We start from the raw sequence: 15,976 nt of genomic DNA, 5'->3' as shown, positions 1-15,976 counted from the left end.
GCCAGTCTGTTTCTGCCAAAGGTTAAAAATCACATGCCTGTGAGCACCTTTAGTAATCAATATTTAAAACTTGAATCTTGTTTTCTTAGTGAGTTTGACATGTAATGGAGGTTAGGTACATTGGACATAGCTAGGCTAGCTGAGCTAACTAGCCGCTTGTTTCAGCTACAAATGTAACATGCATAGCCTACATTGAAGTGAGTGGTGTTAATCTTCTCATCAAACCCCAGCCAAGGAAGAAAGCTATTTATTCCCAAACTGTCAAACTAATCCTTTCAATTCTCCTTTTCTTTGTACAATGACACTTTTTAGTTATTCCTATTCATACTAATGGCGCATTTCCACTGCAGGGCCTTGCACGGCTTAGTACGGTATAGTTAGGCCTTGGTAGGCCAGGCTAACGTTATGTTGCGTTTCCATTACAGTTTAGTAGCTGGGGCAGTAGCTATAGTAACGCAGTGTAGGCGGAGCCGTGATGTCATCTTCAATGCGAACCACAAAACTCAGAGCTCACAGCTCCTCATATCTGTTCAGAAACTAGACAAAAGTTAAACAAGTACAAACCACAAACTGTCTGTGTCATGGCGAATACAGTCACTGCTTTATTTATGTCTGTATAGGCCGTTGTGAGTGTGGACGGTCGGAGCATATACTGCGTTAGCTTAGCCGATCTCTATTCAGAAAACACGCATTTTAAAAGGCTTTTCGCCTGCCGTCTGTCTGCAGACTTGTCAAAGCATCAATTCATGGTTTTTACTAACCGGTATCAGTATGTTGTTACTTCGGCATCATTTTTAAACGTGTATTACAATTAAATCACGGTAAAATATGTTCATTTTGTTGTAGTTGTGGCCCCCTTGCCAGCGATTCTCTCTGACCATTCAGCAGTCGAGAGTGTTACTGTTTACGTCACTAGTTTAGCATATTCAGCCCGGTAAGAACCTCGATTTTGGGCCAGAAAAAAGGTAAAAAAGTAGCCCTGCCCTGAGCCTTAACTACCCTTAGTGGAAAAGCAAAAAAAAAACGGGCCTGGTTTGGCACGGCACGCTTAAACCGTGCTACGCGCTGCAGTGGAAATGCGCCATAAATTGCAGCGCAATTGCCAAAGTAAATGAATATTTAAATAAATCTGCCCTGATGGATATTCCTTTTTTTACATTTCTATCTTTGGGATTATGTTCAGGATCCAGAATAAAGCAATTTATAACCAATGTTCGTCTCTTGTAATAGTAATAATATTATACATAACACGAGCTGTCCATACAAAAAACACATGGACACTAACCTTTGCTTTTTTCAACAAACTTATTTCCCCTTTCAAACCAATATCGCAAAAATATCGACACCATCACAACAAATCTGAGTCGGGTTTCTCATCTCTATTTTCATTATTATCTGTGATCATAATCATCTTTATGCATATTTAAATGAACTTCTTGTTACATCAAGATGAACAGGCACTACACCAGTTAGGAGATAAAAGTACATCACTAACTATGAACATACATCTTCTAGACCGCTAATATAGGGTTTCCACAACATGAGCTGCTGTCCCCTGTGTGCATAAGGAAGGGATCATCAACATAAAAAAGCATTTACATGTACACCTTTTTACTGCCTCAACATGGTTAGGTCTCATTTTTCAACTCAACACAGTTGTACAGTTACAATAGAATATAATCTTTAAATTACATCGTCATATACAAATCTGACAGCGTGGGATAACGTCACGCTTTTATGATACACTGACAATTCCATTGCAATGAAATTCATACGATATATCTATTATTTAACATGTTTCCATTGCTGATATTTTAATGAATCACATTTACATGTATAACACAACATTTTGTCTTAATAGTCAATCACTTGCAGTTTTTTTGGGAACTTTTTTTTTTTCTTCCTTACATTACATACTTAACTCATACGCACTCGATGAAGACGTTTTCCCCCAAAATATTAACCTGGTAATGTGGAGCATGTGTTTGAATTTGCGTGTTTGTGTATATCTTGTATTAAATGTATGTGTATATAATATGTATGTGTGTTTGTGTGCATACGCGCATCAAGGAAGTGGGACAGTTTAATGATAGGAGACTTTTTTGCCATGCTGGACAGCTTTACCCTAAGACACAACTTGTGAGCTGGTGATGTGTTTCTCCTCATGTGTGAGACCCAAACCTGTCAAATCCTGTTCCAGACACAGAGCTAAACACATCTGACTGCTGTTGGTCCAGTGACACTTTAAAACTTCAGGACAACTAGGTTATAAAAAGCATCTCTCCCATCTAATCAGAGATTTAGGTGCAACCCTTTGCATGATAACTCACTTAACATCAGATGCAAATTCCTGCTATTATTTAATTTCTATGTAGCAAGATTTAAAAAATAACCATGTAATGCACTGTGCAAGAGTCATCTTCCAGGCAGTGCAATACTGGTGACAAATGTATTCCCTGTGTCATTGTGCGGTGTTTTGCGGACAAATTAAGTTTGGGTGGACTAGGAGGCAGCTACAAGCTGATTCTCACTGAAGCTGTTGTGATATGTAAAGTTATTGCATGGAGAGAAAACAGAAAGGTGATGGTATTGGGGCATTCTTTGGCTCAGCAGGGAAACGGACCACATAACTAGTGCTTTTTGCTAGGTAGAGCTTTAAATGACGGTGGAGAACCATGTTTAGACAACATGCCCTCTTTCAAGCCCAAACATACATTCATGTCCTGTTGAAGAGGCTTCGATCTTCAGACAACCGTCAGCAGTACAATAACATGCCTCCATTGGCCTCTTGCTCTGGTCAAATGTGCTCGGCATTGTTCAGAACCCATCTCCTAAAACCCCAAGAAGATGACTTGATCCGGGTTCGCTCAGAGGGAATGTATCGTGTTTCTTGTAAGCAGTAGTGAATTAAAATGAGACCTGAATCACTGAACCAAGAATGAAAGCTTCTGCAGAAACTGTTTCCTTTCCTTGGATTGCATGAAGATGATATTGTCAGTGAGGTTGTGATGCTAAGAAAAGAAACATGTCAAAAACTAAACAAACAAACATAAAATCAGTTCATCAACAAGCTTCCTTTCATGAAAACAGAAGCATGTCCAGAAGATTGTGATGCTAAAAAATGACCTCTGCATTTGCAGTAGAAGTGTTGCATCAAGTTGAAGCCGTAAGAAGGCTGCAGGATTCAGGGAATGCAAGTCTTTTGCATAGCACATGCTGCTATGCAATTTCAGAAACAGTTAAAACACATATCACTGCACACACTGGAAGAGAGGTTGGACCAAATCACAAAGAAAAACAAAAAAAACCAGAACAAAAATAGAGGATACTGTTTGTGGTACTTTAACACTACACAGTATTCCAGATGTAAGAATGACGACTGACCACACACAGCATTAAAAATGCTACACAGAAATGGCATCACACTGTATATACACAATGCAGGTTAGAGAAGCTCGTCTTTGTCGGATGGGTATAACTGATTATATTATCTTCCCATTTTCACAAGAGAAACGACTGCAGCGTACTGCAAGTTTAAATAAGCTGCATTATACGTTAAATACAGCTACACAGAGATGTGTTCCGGCACTGACTTGATGGTATAGTTGAGTGTGTATATACTGGAATAACTGCTGCTCCTGTTTTTAAATGTGAAAGTCCACCCACCCCAAATGCTGGATAAAATATATTATACTGATATATTGTCTTTTAGGTTACTAAGTTTTTATTTAGGCAAGACTGCTCGGCGCATCTGTTGGGCAAGGGATGTGTTGCTCTTAAGTCTCTGGTTATGTGCGGGGTGCGATTGGACGGGACAGTTCAAGCTGCTTCCAATGCCGTGTCCTTGTCCAGTAACGCGGCTAGATTGGCTCGACGTAATTGGCCGGGTACAGTCCCTCTCGGCCAGTGTCCAAGCGACCTCTACACCAGCCTTGCTCATCTTCATCCTCAGTCTTGGTCAGTTCATCACCTGTGAAGGAGACACCACTCCGTAATCAACACGCAGTCCTCTGTCAAAAAGTGAATGTAAACCTCAATTATGATATCTGTGGATACCACTCCATACAGTCTGTTTTTCTACTTTATCTTAGGGCAAAACTAAGGGCATGAGTCCAAATGAGTCTCAATTGGCACATCTCTGTACTAAGACTTGCTTTTTTGAGTGCATAAGTGCGTCACACAGAGAAGTAGGGCAAAATGCAGTACCCAGATTGTGCACTCAGTCATAACAGTAAAAAAGTTTGAGTTTGAACGTAAAAACTTGTCACGATAAATGATAGCCATCTTGGCTACGTAACAGAAGTGGAGGAACCAGCAGCGGTTGCTCAATGCACTATACAAGTATATATGCAAGTGTTGACAGTATAAAACATGGCAGTGCACTGACGGAAATATCGAAATTGAGACAGGGAACAGGTTTCTCGCATTCCCAGAAAAAAAAGACCCAACAAAAAAAGACCCAACATTTTTTCTCTTAATCATTTGGATTTTGCATATTGTATCTAGTTACTTAAGAAACTGTTTGACATTTTGGAAATGTTTGTTCACATGTACGCACAATACTTTGTTTGATTCACACATGCACAACTACATGTGTGACCCAATACAATTCCTGCCACTGGTTTCATAATTTCATAAGGAGAAAAAGCCCCAAGAAAATCAGCAATAGGACAAAAAAGTGCAAAGAAGAAGAAGACTGATCGCAAGTTAACATGGATTCAGACAGGCAGGCTTCTAAAGATTATAAAAATCAGCTTTGCAAATGAGAAAGTAAGTGCATCTAGTTATTTTTTAGTGCAAAGCTTGTTTTTAAGTTGTTACTCATGTCACTGCGTCACTATTTCCACACACCAGCTCCTTAATTGGGGGAAAGTGCCTGTAATTTGTTTTCCATGTGGCAATTATTGACTAATTACTGCTATCTTCTAAAGAGGAAGGGAGCTTAAGAATAGAAAATAGGACAGACTTAAACATTTTTGACCACCTGTTTTATGTCATCTTATCTTAAAAGTCCTGTCTCCAGGGTTCTTTACTATACTTTAATTAGATCATAAATTAATGGGTGGACTGTAATATGGTGGACACCACATCATATTACTTACCGGCTTTGAAGGTGAGCTCATCCTGTTCCTGGCCTTCATAATCATACAGAGCACGGACGCGGACCCCGGCCGCGGCCACGGCCACAGCCACGGCCCCGGCCCCGACCCCGGCCCCTTTCCCAGTGCTGGAATCATCTTCGAAAGAATTCCCGTTTCCGCCATTTTCGTTGCCAGAGTAAGAAGCGGGCTGCTCATCATCGGACCACTCAGTCGAGTAAGCTTGGTTTTTTTCATAGCTGCTCACACTGGAGGATAGAGGAAATGCAGGGAGAGATTTATTTGAAGAGAAAACAAATCACATGAAAAGGTCAAACCAATGATGAATTGATCTTGTAATAAGTAGTGTCAGTGTAGTTCCTCTGTGCCACAGATATAACTGATTTAAAACACATCAATAAAACTCACTGTTGCCCTGGGAGACATTCTCCTCGTTATGATGAACATGGGAACTGTAGCTTATTCAGAATTGATCCCACAAGGATCATCCTGCTGCTGCCAATACACACTATTATGCAAAAATCTGCACCTACAATGAGTCCCAAACATAAACACTATTTACTCCTGTTTGAGTGTCTTTGATTTGTTTTTTTGCCTTAAGATAAAATAAAAGTGTATCAGTGAGACCCATTTTTTAAATGTATTTATTATTATATGAACCAATGGGCAGGACAGGGGAAGTCATAGAAGACTAACGCAACTATGAGATGCAGAATACATTAAAGAACAGTACAATAATAGACTTATTCTGCTGAGATGCACCACAACAAAATATTCTGTTCATATCTGATTTGAATCCTTCAATAATCTATTTATACTATATATTTCAACCAATATTCTTATTTATGTTATTCTTTCATTTTCACATACTTATTTGTAAACCTCCTCTTTCAGTAAAAATAATTTATTGTAACATGTATGTATATATTTGAACATTAGTAGTAATATTGAGTAGAATCCACATTTTACATTCAAATTTCTTATTGTTCTTATAATTTCTCTAGGTTTTCTATCTAGAATTGAGAAACTGTAATAGTTCCCAAATTCCCCCCAGGGGTCAATAAAGTATTTTAAATTATTTTTGACAAACACTCAAATATATTAGTATTACCAATCTAATCTTTCAATGATTTCAAATAATGTCTTCACTTTATTCAATCTAATAATGAAATGTGTGGGCATGATATACGTTCATAATTAAATAGAGTGCTTCAATGTGATCATAAAGATGTATTACTGACCTGCTCCGGTCACCAGGTGGAGCCACATGGTCGGTGCTCGGAGTGGGTGGGGCTCCGTCTGGTTTCTTCTTCTTTGGAGGAGCACTGGTCTGGTCTGGGTTGTACTCCTGGAGATGAGAATACAAAAAAGGGGTAAACTCACAATAAAGAATAGTAATAAAGTAGAGTAGAGGTATATAGTGTTTGTGTTTATGACAGTATAGATATTTCACCTCGAATGCAGGCCAGTTCATATGCATGTCGGGGCCGTGGTTGTTGCTGAACCACTTCAGGTCCTCTTGTGTGTTTGCACCCAGGATCGTGCGCTCCAGTTCTCTGTATGTTGCGGCATAGCTGAGGAGAGGAAAGTGGAACAAATAGTGACGATGAAAGTGCCAGCAGAGACGCGGGGGGGGGAGGGGCTGCCAACTTGGCAACAGAACCCACAATGGAGCTCCAAATCTGGGCTGAGAGGGATCCAACATCGGGTCCTGACAAAACTGAAGTGTCTCCTTGAGTTTTCTGCTGAAGCCCTCAACAGATGAAGTATTTGGCCTGATTCAGCCTAATAATCCCTTACAAGGATATATTTGTTCATGTAGCCACACAACCTTAATCGTTTGAAAGGACATGTTCATGTAGTTTTCTGACCGTATTTAGGGGATGAACCATCTGACTGGGTTTCTTGTAAAAATACAGTGACAATATATTCATCGTCAGACAGTCTGTTGTATTATTCAGCTCAGAGCACAACATGATCCACATTTTTTTCAAACATTTAATAAAAAACAGAACATTAAATGATTCAGTAATCCTAAAAGAATATTTAAGCATGATTGATTAATGTTTCATTGAATTAAATTCAAGCCAATTTAATATTGTCTAGAGTAGCTGTGGTGATCAAGATCAAACTAAATCAGAATGAGTTTGTGTGTAATGATAATGGCTTCTGCTCATAATGCTAAAGAGTGGTAAGTAATGTGTTACTTTAAGTCCTTATTTCAAAGTAGGTTATTGCATTTGTAGAAAATGATACTCAGTTGTGCAGGGCAATACTAGTGAGGTCATAAAGCGCTAAGGAGCGGTATGAAATAGTTATTAATGAAACATATTCAACGTGAAAAATGACACCAGCCAGGATTAAGTACAACGCAATCCCTTTAAGCATCTTGATTCATGACTACAAATTAAGGGAGGTCTGTTAAAGGATCATTAAAAACCTCATTAACATTGGGTCGGCATTGTTGTTGCCTGAGGGTTAAAAACAGCACAAAGTATGACAGGCTTTCACTGTGAACACAATTCAGTTTGGCAGAAACGTCATTGACTGAATAATCAATTAATTAGTGCTGTGAGACTCGACGCTAATGAGAAATGCATGCCTGGTTGAGAAGTGTGTTGAGATTAATCAGTTTGAAGTGAACTGTGCTGAATGTGACACAACAAATCAAGATAATCCATTATAAATTGTGTTTGCAATGTGATTATTTCTGATTGAAGGTACAGGTACAGTATGCGATCATGCTCAAGGAATTATTAGCCGTATTGCACACAGTTGAAATAGGAATTCACTGAAAATACATATGAAAGAGTGGGAATAGAGAGGTTGACTGCAGCGGTAAGACTAAAAGCTAACTCACATATCAGGGAAAACACAGTCAGTGAACCTATCCAGCATCTCTATGAAGCCGTAATAAAAGGGTCTCTTTCCGCCCCGCTAACCTTGCGTTCTCTGTGAGGTTGAGATGGCGTTTGATGTCCAGCAGGGCCTCCTTGAGGAAGGTCAGCCTCTTGACTTCATGCTGCTGGCACTGGTCAAACACCTGCTCCATGCACTCCATGTACTGCGCGGTGCACTTATTCAGCTCCTCCAGAGACTTCTCATACTTTTCTTTAGCCTGAGACAGAAAACAGAGAAAACAGAAAACTGAAGCCTCTGTGGAGAAAAACCCAGCATGGTTGCATTATTTATTATATTTAAAGAGCTGGCTTATTTGTTACTTGATATTCTGGTAATGCATTGATCCCAAATGTATGTAATCAATCAAAATGAGCAACTAGTACGGGCAATGTTGCGCCAAAAATGTTCTGTTCTCCAAAAATACTAACATAAAAAATATGAAAACCCACTTTTCCTTTCACACTGCATTTATCTATCACTACACAACACCTTACATTATTTATATAGATAGGAATATGTCAAAAATAACATGAAAAACAGCCATTTAAAACCCTGCCAGGGAACTAGTACAAAGCATAAGAAAGAGCCTTGACCAGCAAAATAAGACACACACAGAAACCTCTTTGTTCTTCACTCGCCTGAAATTAAACCAAATAAAATACTTTCATCTTTCCCCTTCTTACCTTCTGTGAATCCTGTTTGCATTTGTCCACTTTCTCGTGGAGTTTCTTCTGCTGGTCCGCGGTGACAGAAGCCTCCGTCTTGCCGTTGGCCTCTCGGGCCGCAGCCAGCTTCTCCTCCTTGCAGGCCATGTGGTAAGTCTTCTTAGCAGCCTCCATCTGTATGACCAAACACAGGCAGTGTCAGAGTCTCATATACATTTGGTCACCAAACAAAAAGAAAGGCATGGTTCCCCCTGTATTTTATTTATGACCATAAAGTCAAGTTTAATAATGATTGATAATATTTTAATCGTTTAACCTTTATTAGAATTATTTGTATTACTATTATCTTTTTATTTCTGTTGTACCTATATGTTCACTTGTTTAATGGGGTTTTCATTGTTGCATCGAGTCAGTTATTTTGTGTCTTATCTGTCGGAGATAAATCATTATTTATTTGATCTGATTTCTATTATCATACCTTTTACCTCCTTGTGTCTGTTAACCTGTTAAAATGTTATATTTTGCTGCATGTACCTGTAAAGTTCTTAACAAATAATCTGAGGGGAATGTCTTGTTGTTTATTTTTAACTTGTGATGTGTCCTTTTGTAAAGCACGTTGAGCTGCATGTGTTGTATGAAAAGTGCTATATAAATAAAGCTTTATTCATATTATTATTATTATAAGTGAATGGATGTTGATTTGACAAGATATGAACAGAAGAACCAGAAAGCAGCTGGTAATGAGGTGAGTACATCTTCTAACACCAAGAACAAAATGATGATTGATGTTGAGGATTTGTTTCCATCGCCCTCACCTCCTTGAGCTTTTTGGCCCAGGGTTTCTGAGCCTTCTTGAAGCCTTCCTCGGCCTCCTTGGCCTCCTTGAAGCCTCCGATCATCTGCTTGTGATAGGCCTCCTTCTGCCAGTTCTTCACTTTCTCCACGTCCTCGTTCACCAGGTTGTTCTTCACATCTTGGTGCAGCTCGCTCACCTTCTCTGCCTCGGTCATCACAGCCAGCCAGGCTCTCTCCACAGAGCCGTACTGCGGGCCTGCGGCCGAACAAAATGATTTATTCCAGATCAAACATTCAGAGCAATAAGCAGCAGTCAAATATTACCACAGAGCTTACACTAAACTGTGTAAACGGAGCTCTGGCAAATTGAAAATCAGCGTAAGGTACATTCATTTGTTGAGGTTTATATTTTATTGACCCAAATCTCCCGTGCTGACCTTTCTCAATGAGCTGCCTCCACCTCTTGGACCATGCAGTTAGCTGATCCCCGTAGGATTTCTCTATCTTGGCACGCTCCTGCAGGCAGCCCATGAGGTCATTGCAGAGCCGATGGCCATCATCAAATCTCTTGACAGCACGTTTGTAGTTCCCCACCTGAGAACACAGGGATAAAGAGGTTAAAGGAACAGAAAGCACATATTTCTTAACATATATGATATCACAGGGGCAAAATACATGGATCGGATTTTGAGGCGTAGTCGTGGGGGGGGTGGGGGTCTGCAGTTCGGTGGACTAAGGATTGCACCACTGCTTTTTGCAGATGATGTGGTTCTAATGGCTTCATCGGTCTGCGACCTTCAGCACTCACTGGATCGGTTCGCAACCGAGTGTGAAGCGGCTGGGATGAGGATCAGCACCTCCAAATCTGAGGCCATGGTTCTCAGCAGGAAACCGATGGACTGTCCACTCCAAGTAGGGAATGAGTCCTTACCCCAAGTGAAGGAGTTCAAGTATCTCGGGGTCTTGTTCTCGAGTGAGGGAACAATGGAGCGTGAGATGGGCCGGAGAATCGGAGCAGCGGGAGCGGTACTGCAGTCGCTTTACCGCACCATTGTGACGAAAAGGGAGCTGAGCCAGAAGGCAAAGCTCTCTGTCTACCGGGCCATTTTCGTTCCTACCCTCACCTATGGTCATGAAGGATGGGTCATGACCGAAAGAACGAGATCGCGGATACAAGCGGCCGAGATGGGTTTTCTCCGCAGGGTGGCTGGTGTCTCCCTTAGGGATAAGGTGAGAAGTTCGGTCATCCGGGAGGGACTCGGAGTTGAGCCGCTCCTCCTTCACGTCGAAAGGAGCCAGTTGAGGTGGTTCGGGCACCTAGTAAGGATGCCACCTAGGCGCCTCCCTAGGGAGGTGTTCCAGGCACGTCCAGCTGGGAAGAGACCAAGGGGTAGACCTAGGACCAGGTGGAGGGATTATATCTCTTCACTGGCCTGGGAGCGCCTTGGGATCCCCCAGTCAGAGCTGGTTGATGTGGAAAGGAAAGTTTGGGGCTCTCTGCTGGAACTGCTACCTCCGCAACCCGACCACGGATAAGCGGGAGAAGATGGATGGATGGATGGATGGAGGGACAAAATAAGTGTACAAAATATAAAGAATATTCAATAATATTCAATAACTTGAACGTTTTTTCTGTACAGAATGTTTGTGCATAAACCACCGCAGAAAACAGGCAATGGTTTCCTGATTCTAGGTATAGGCAGATCTTTCATACCCTATAATGGATGTTAACCAACAGTGAATATTTATCCTGAAACATATAGTCAAATAAATATATGATGTGCACATTAAAAAGCTTTTCAGCAATATTTAATTTCCAAATATATAAATAAATATAAAAACTAAATATTTGACCATTATCATAATTTGCAGACATAACAGCATTCAGGATTGGATTTCCTTTTCTGTTAGATCTCGCCACCTTAAGCAATACCGCTTTAAAAGAGCCATGCCAGGCTCCGCCTCCTCAGTGCCTGCAGGGGGCGTGAGCTCATGGTGCATGATGAAGGGAGGGTAGTGAGGGGGGGGGGATGCTCGTGCCTGTGCATGTGTAGTTATGCAATGAAATGGGCTTGTGTTTGTGTGTGTGTGAATGAGTGTGTGTGTGTGACTGCTTTAATCCTCTTGAGGGATGTAATGCAGGCAGACAGATTCTTAGGGATGGACGTCGAGGTAGAGACAAATATAAACAGAATGCACACACTGCATATGTATGTGCTGTAAACACGAACAGTCATCCATACATCATCACATGTAGTAGATCCTGTAAGGTGTGTTCTCTGGCTGCAGCGCTGCGCTCTGATTGGTCCTGACACGAGCATGCATGTGTGACTACTGTTTGAGATGAGGGAGCTGCAGGGAGGCAGTGAGACAGGTGTGTGACGGTGTGAGTTTCGGCCTGTGCCAACTCACACAAACAAAAACATGCAGGTGGACTGGCACCGCAGATAAAAACACGCCTGAGCTCTTGATTTGCACTATGTGGTGATGATCTCATCCATCACTGCTCAGTAAATCAAATATCAACGTATCTGATGAGAAAATCTAAGAATCAAAAACGTTTCCTGGTATTTCTACACCATGAGCTGAGCCTGGCTGAGTTGTTGGTATACAGATGCTACAGGCAGGTGCATGTGCTGAAAGGCCCCTCAGAGCGACTGCTGACTGAAGCTCTTTGTGTCTCCGTCTAAGAGCCTTGACACAAAGAAGACTCTGTACTGAGGGAATTCATTAACGCTCATTTGGGGTGGGTCAAAAGTACACACGCTGCATCTTAGCACAACAAGTGAGGATGGATTGCACTTAGATCATGTTTATTCTCGTTGTGATTTGACCTGTGTTGACATTTACAAGCAAGCATGATTTACAATACTTACAAGTGACAAAATAAATGTAGTGCACTCAAAATAAATGTAGTGTTCACTCAAATAAGGAATCATTGTGTTAAAGAAGTGTCTGTAGCAGGGTCTCAAATCTTTAAGGACATCTTTATTATCAATTCTATAACACATAGGTGTGAGCAAGCTCTCTGATTGGTCAATAGGCGTATTTGATTCCACGATCAAAGAACGGTCAAATAGAACGTGCCTTTTCACAACAAGTCAGTATCCCTCCGCGTCTGAGAAAAACGGTATACCCTGAAAAGCAAACTGCTTGCAGTACAGGCGTACGGACCGAGGCGCTTGCCGCAGTACTGTCGTACCAATAATGACGTTAAAGAACGGCCTCTCGTGTATGATTGCTTAATTCCATTTACTTTCTGTTCCAAACGTGAATGATTAGGGATCATGCACCAAAAAATGATGTTTGCAGTTGTCTAATTTTCTTTTGTTTATGCTTAAAAATCTGCCATGGAAACGGCCTGATACACCAACAAAAATACTAAGCAAGACTAAATCCACAATTACTAGCTCATACTTTTGTTGATGTACTATAAGTATTTTTACTTTGTATCATCCAAACCTTTATGATTTGTTCTCCTCTGACAGAAATGAGCTTTATTGACCGAAACACTGTAAGCATTCATTATGTGAATTGCCTAGAAATAGTACATGCCAGGTCAAAATATACAAGAGATATACAAATTTGAATAATACCATTTAATTACTTATCATTGTCATTCCTTTTAAAAGCCAAATCCTATACGGACACTACTGACTACAGGCAACTATGTTCTATAGACTAGTTAAACCCAAAGACTATATGTAGTTGTGCAATTACAGTAAATGCATTACATTTTTGAATTAGAATAACCTTTACGAGGGACGTAAGGGACCGCAGGCTTGCATCCCAACTTTGTGGGTCACCAGCTCTAACAATGAGCTATATAGGGTCCATATATTTAAATGTTGTAATTATTGTGAGGAAAATACAGACTCTGCAACTCTCCTTTTGCACAAAATATTTGTAGCTGCAGTTCTGCTTAATGAGGTGGAGGGAATCCTAATCAGGTCACCTTTAAAAAGCTCTTTGTTTAAAGCAATAGCCAGACCTTTTGGGAGATACTCTTGCTAAAGGTAGGATGAAAAGATAGATACCACTCAGACGCTCTGTCAGCAGCTACTTAGCATAAAGTGGGAAAAAAAGGCATATTTGAATATTGTATCAATGTTCTCATCTTAAAGCAAGATTGCTTTTACTTTAAAGCATAAGGCCGTGCCTAATTCTCTGAATGGGCTTCCAGCGTGACGATCTGCATTGAGTCTCAGTGGGAATCGAACAGCTTTGCTCAAACTTCAGAGATTCAGTGAAGCAATTTTGCTTTTAAAACTTGGTGAAAGATATTTCATTCAATGTTCTTTTGTGGTGACTGTTTGCCTTCAGAAGCAACATAAACACAAGACAAAAAGGAGGGTAAGGGCCTGGGATGCAGGTAGAAAACTCTTGAGAATAAACCTGACATTGTTTACCTCCCAGAAGCTGTCCATGGTGTCGTCACCACCTGCACATTCATCGTAGGAGCCAGACATTTTCCTGGATGTGGCAAAGCACTCTAATGACTAAACCTGTCCTCTGCAGCAGAGCTGGGTTCCTCATGCACTGAAAGACACAAAGAGAACAACAATGTCAGTCAGTGACGTTATAGCACAATACAGTAACAAAGAAGTGCAGTGCATGTGCATGAGCGGACATTAGGAGACCATACTGGCCTCTGCGCCTCACTGAGGAGAAGCAGTGTAGGACATTTCCCTGGCAACTACTGGAAACCTTTCAGTGTGAGGGTTTCTATTCGAGACGTTTATAATAATGAGATCAAAATAGACTCCTCCGCCATGCATACAGCGCCGCGCCGTGCCCTCAGGAATGAGAGAGGACATCTTATATTGGCGTGTCCTAGAAAAGATACCAGAGAGAGTGGAGCATCACGACCATCATGCATCACACTGCTCTGACCCTGGATGCTTTCACTGAGCAAATACTCATTCTTTTGACACATTACATCCGAGATGGTTCAATAACAAACACTCACAAATACACTGTACACGTTTCGCTAGGTTTACCCATGTGTGTAAACATAGGATGCTGTAATGGCCCCCGATATTACTATGACCATTGTTTATATATTCAGCCTATGTTGCCGGTGTCAGTAGGTTTCAGTGTCCTCTGTTTATATTATACCACTGTCTATTGTTATTAATATGACATCTTTAGTTCATGTTTTGATGGTATAACGCCAATTACCAAAAGAAAGACTCAAAACTAAATAGTCCATTCGATTTCTTATTGGATTTAAATTGAGGGTTAAAAATAATTGTGCATCCCTAAATATACGGATACAAGATCCACAAACCTATTTTTAAACCTGTGTGCTTTAATGATGTGGGTTGATCACCTATTACTTTGCAAGCCCTACAGAATACAGTCCCTGCTGGATTTCCTCCAGGGTTTAAGGTGATTTATATTGATTTGTTTGACGTCTGGTCGATATCTTACCACCGCGGTTAAAACAGAAGAGACTGCGCGGCGCTTTATCGGTATTCAGTTTGAAGCAGAATCCATTTTGCTCACATGACTAATGGCTTTCCCTGGACGGAGAGCTCTTCATCGCACTGCAACCAACCATATGACAGAATATCACATGCGTTTCTGTTGATAATGTTTCTCCTCTGACTAGATCTCTTTGTCTTAATAAGATGCAGTTGATTGTGGTTATTATTCTGCATGTGGCCCACATGGGTGGTGGCTGCTGCTGCGACCCGGGCTCCTGTCGTGTGCTGCAGTGTGTGTGTATTTATGTCTGGTTAAACATTTCGTCCTTGATTTAAACCACACGCTTTAATCAAGAGACTGTGTATGTTGGAACAATGACGACCCTTGTGAAACTTACTGGCACTCTTTATCCTTATGTTGGCCATGAGGGTTGTGCAATTGTCATTGTCAGTATGTGCGTCTGTGTCTTGTGTTTGTTCAAACGCTGTATGACTGATGATATGTGTATGTCTCTTAATGTCCACTATGTTTGTGTACATGTACGCGGAACTGCAGGACGGAGTCCAGAACAAATGTCCTTACGGGGACAATAAAGTACATGGTATCGTAGTGCACACTTTATTGCAACCTTTAATTAAAACAAAAATGAGTTGCTTAAAATGTTACTATGATCACAGTTAGTGATTCCTAGTAGGCCCAAATGCATATTAATGTTCGTGAAATAGCGTAATAGACAGAGTTCACTGCAGATGAAGGATGACTCGAGGCCATTTCAGATTAGAAGCTGAGTCTGCACTCTTCGGTCGGCTGAAGCACAACAAATGTGAAGTTTAAAATATTACCAGCACCCTCCGTGCTCCATCCTTCAACTTCCTCCGCAGTCAACTCATTCCTGCAACATCCTTCATCCCTGAAATGACTCATGTAAAATGACTCTCTGCTCAATTTGAACCAGCCTGACCTCCCTTTTCCTTATTCATAATATAACAACATCATTGTCCTTGTGAGGAGAATAAACAGCGCTGCTACAAGGTCAGCTTATGAGAGTATCAGTATTTGTAGTAGCTGCAACACTGTGTTTTCACA

At 40.9% G+C, this 15,976-nt stretch overlaps 1 protein-coding gene across 5 annotated transcripts in view; it reads right to left on the bottom strand.

The window, feature by feature from the left end:
- Positions 1–1,378: 1,378 nt before the first annotated feature.
- LOC117543064 (protein kinase C and casein kinase substrate in neurons protein 1-like) overlaps positions 1,379–15,976 on the bottom strand; it is a 35,316-nt gene continuing 20,718 nt past the window's right edge. For all 5 annotated transcript variants that reach the window (XM_034211103.1, XM_034211104.1, XM_034211105.1 and 2 more), the window contains 9 exons: positions 13,870–13,999; positions 9,898–10,054; positions 9,481–9,716; positions 8,684–8,839; positions 8,042–8,217; positions 6,553–6,673; positions 6,341–6,447; positions 5,103–5,347; positions 1,379–3,970 (listed from right to left, as the gene is read on the bottom strand). In XM_034211103.1, coding sequence (XP_034066994.1) covers positions 3,861–3,970; positions 5,103–5,347; positions 6,341–6,447; positions 6,553–6,673; positions 8,042–8,217; positions 8,684–8,839; positions 9,481–9,716; positions 9,898–10,054; positions 13,870–13,929 — 1,368 coding nt within the window. In that variant the 5' untranslated portion in view covers positions 13,930–13,999 and the 3' untranslated portion in view covers positions 1,379–3,860. The remainder of the gene's footprint in view (positions 3,971–5,102; positions 5,348–6,340; positions 6,448–6,552; positions 6,674–8,041; positions 8,218–8,683; positions 8,840–9,480; positions 9,717–9,897; positions 10,055–13,869; positions 14,000–15,976) is intronic.

This window comes from Gymnodraco acuticeps, unplaced genomic scaffold (assembly GCF_902827175.1).
Source record: "Gymnodraco acuticeps unplaced genomic scaffold, fGymAcu1.1, whole genome shotgun sequence".
In the NCBI taxonomy this organism is placed as follows: Eukaryota; Metazoa; Chordata; class Actinopteri; order Perciformes; family Bathydraconidae; genus Gymnodraco; species Gymnodraco acuticeps.
Note: the sequence above shows the minus strand (reverse complement) of the source record. Positions and strands in the feature narration are given on the sequence as shown.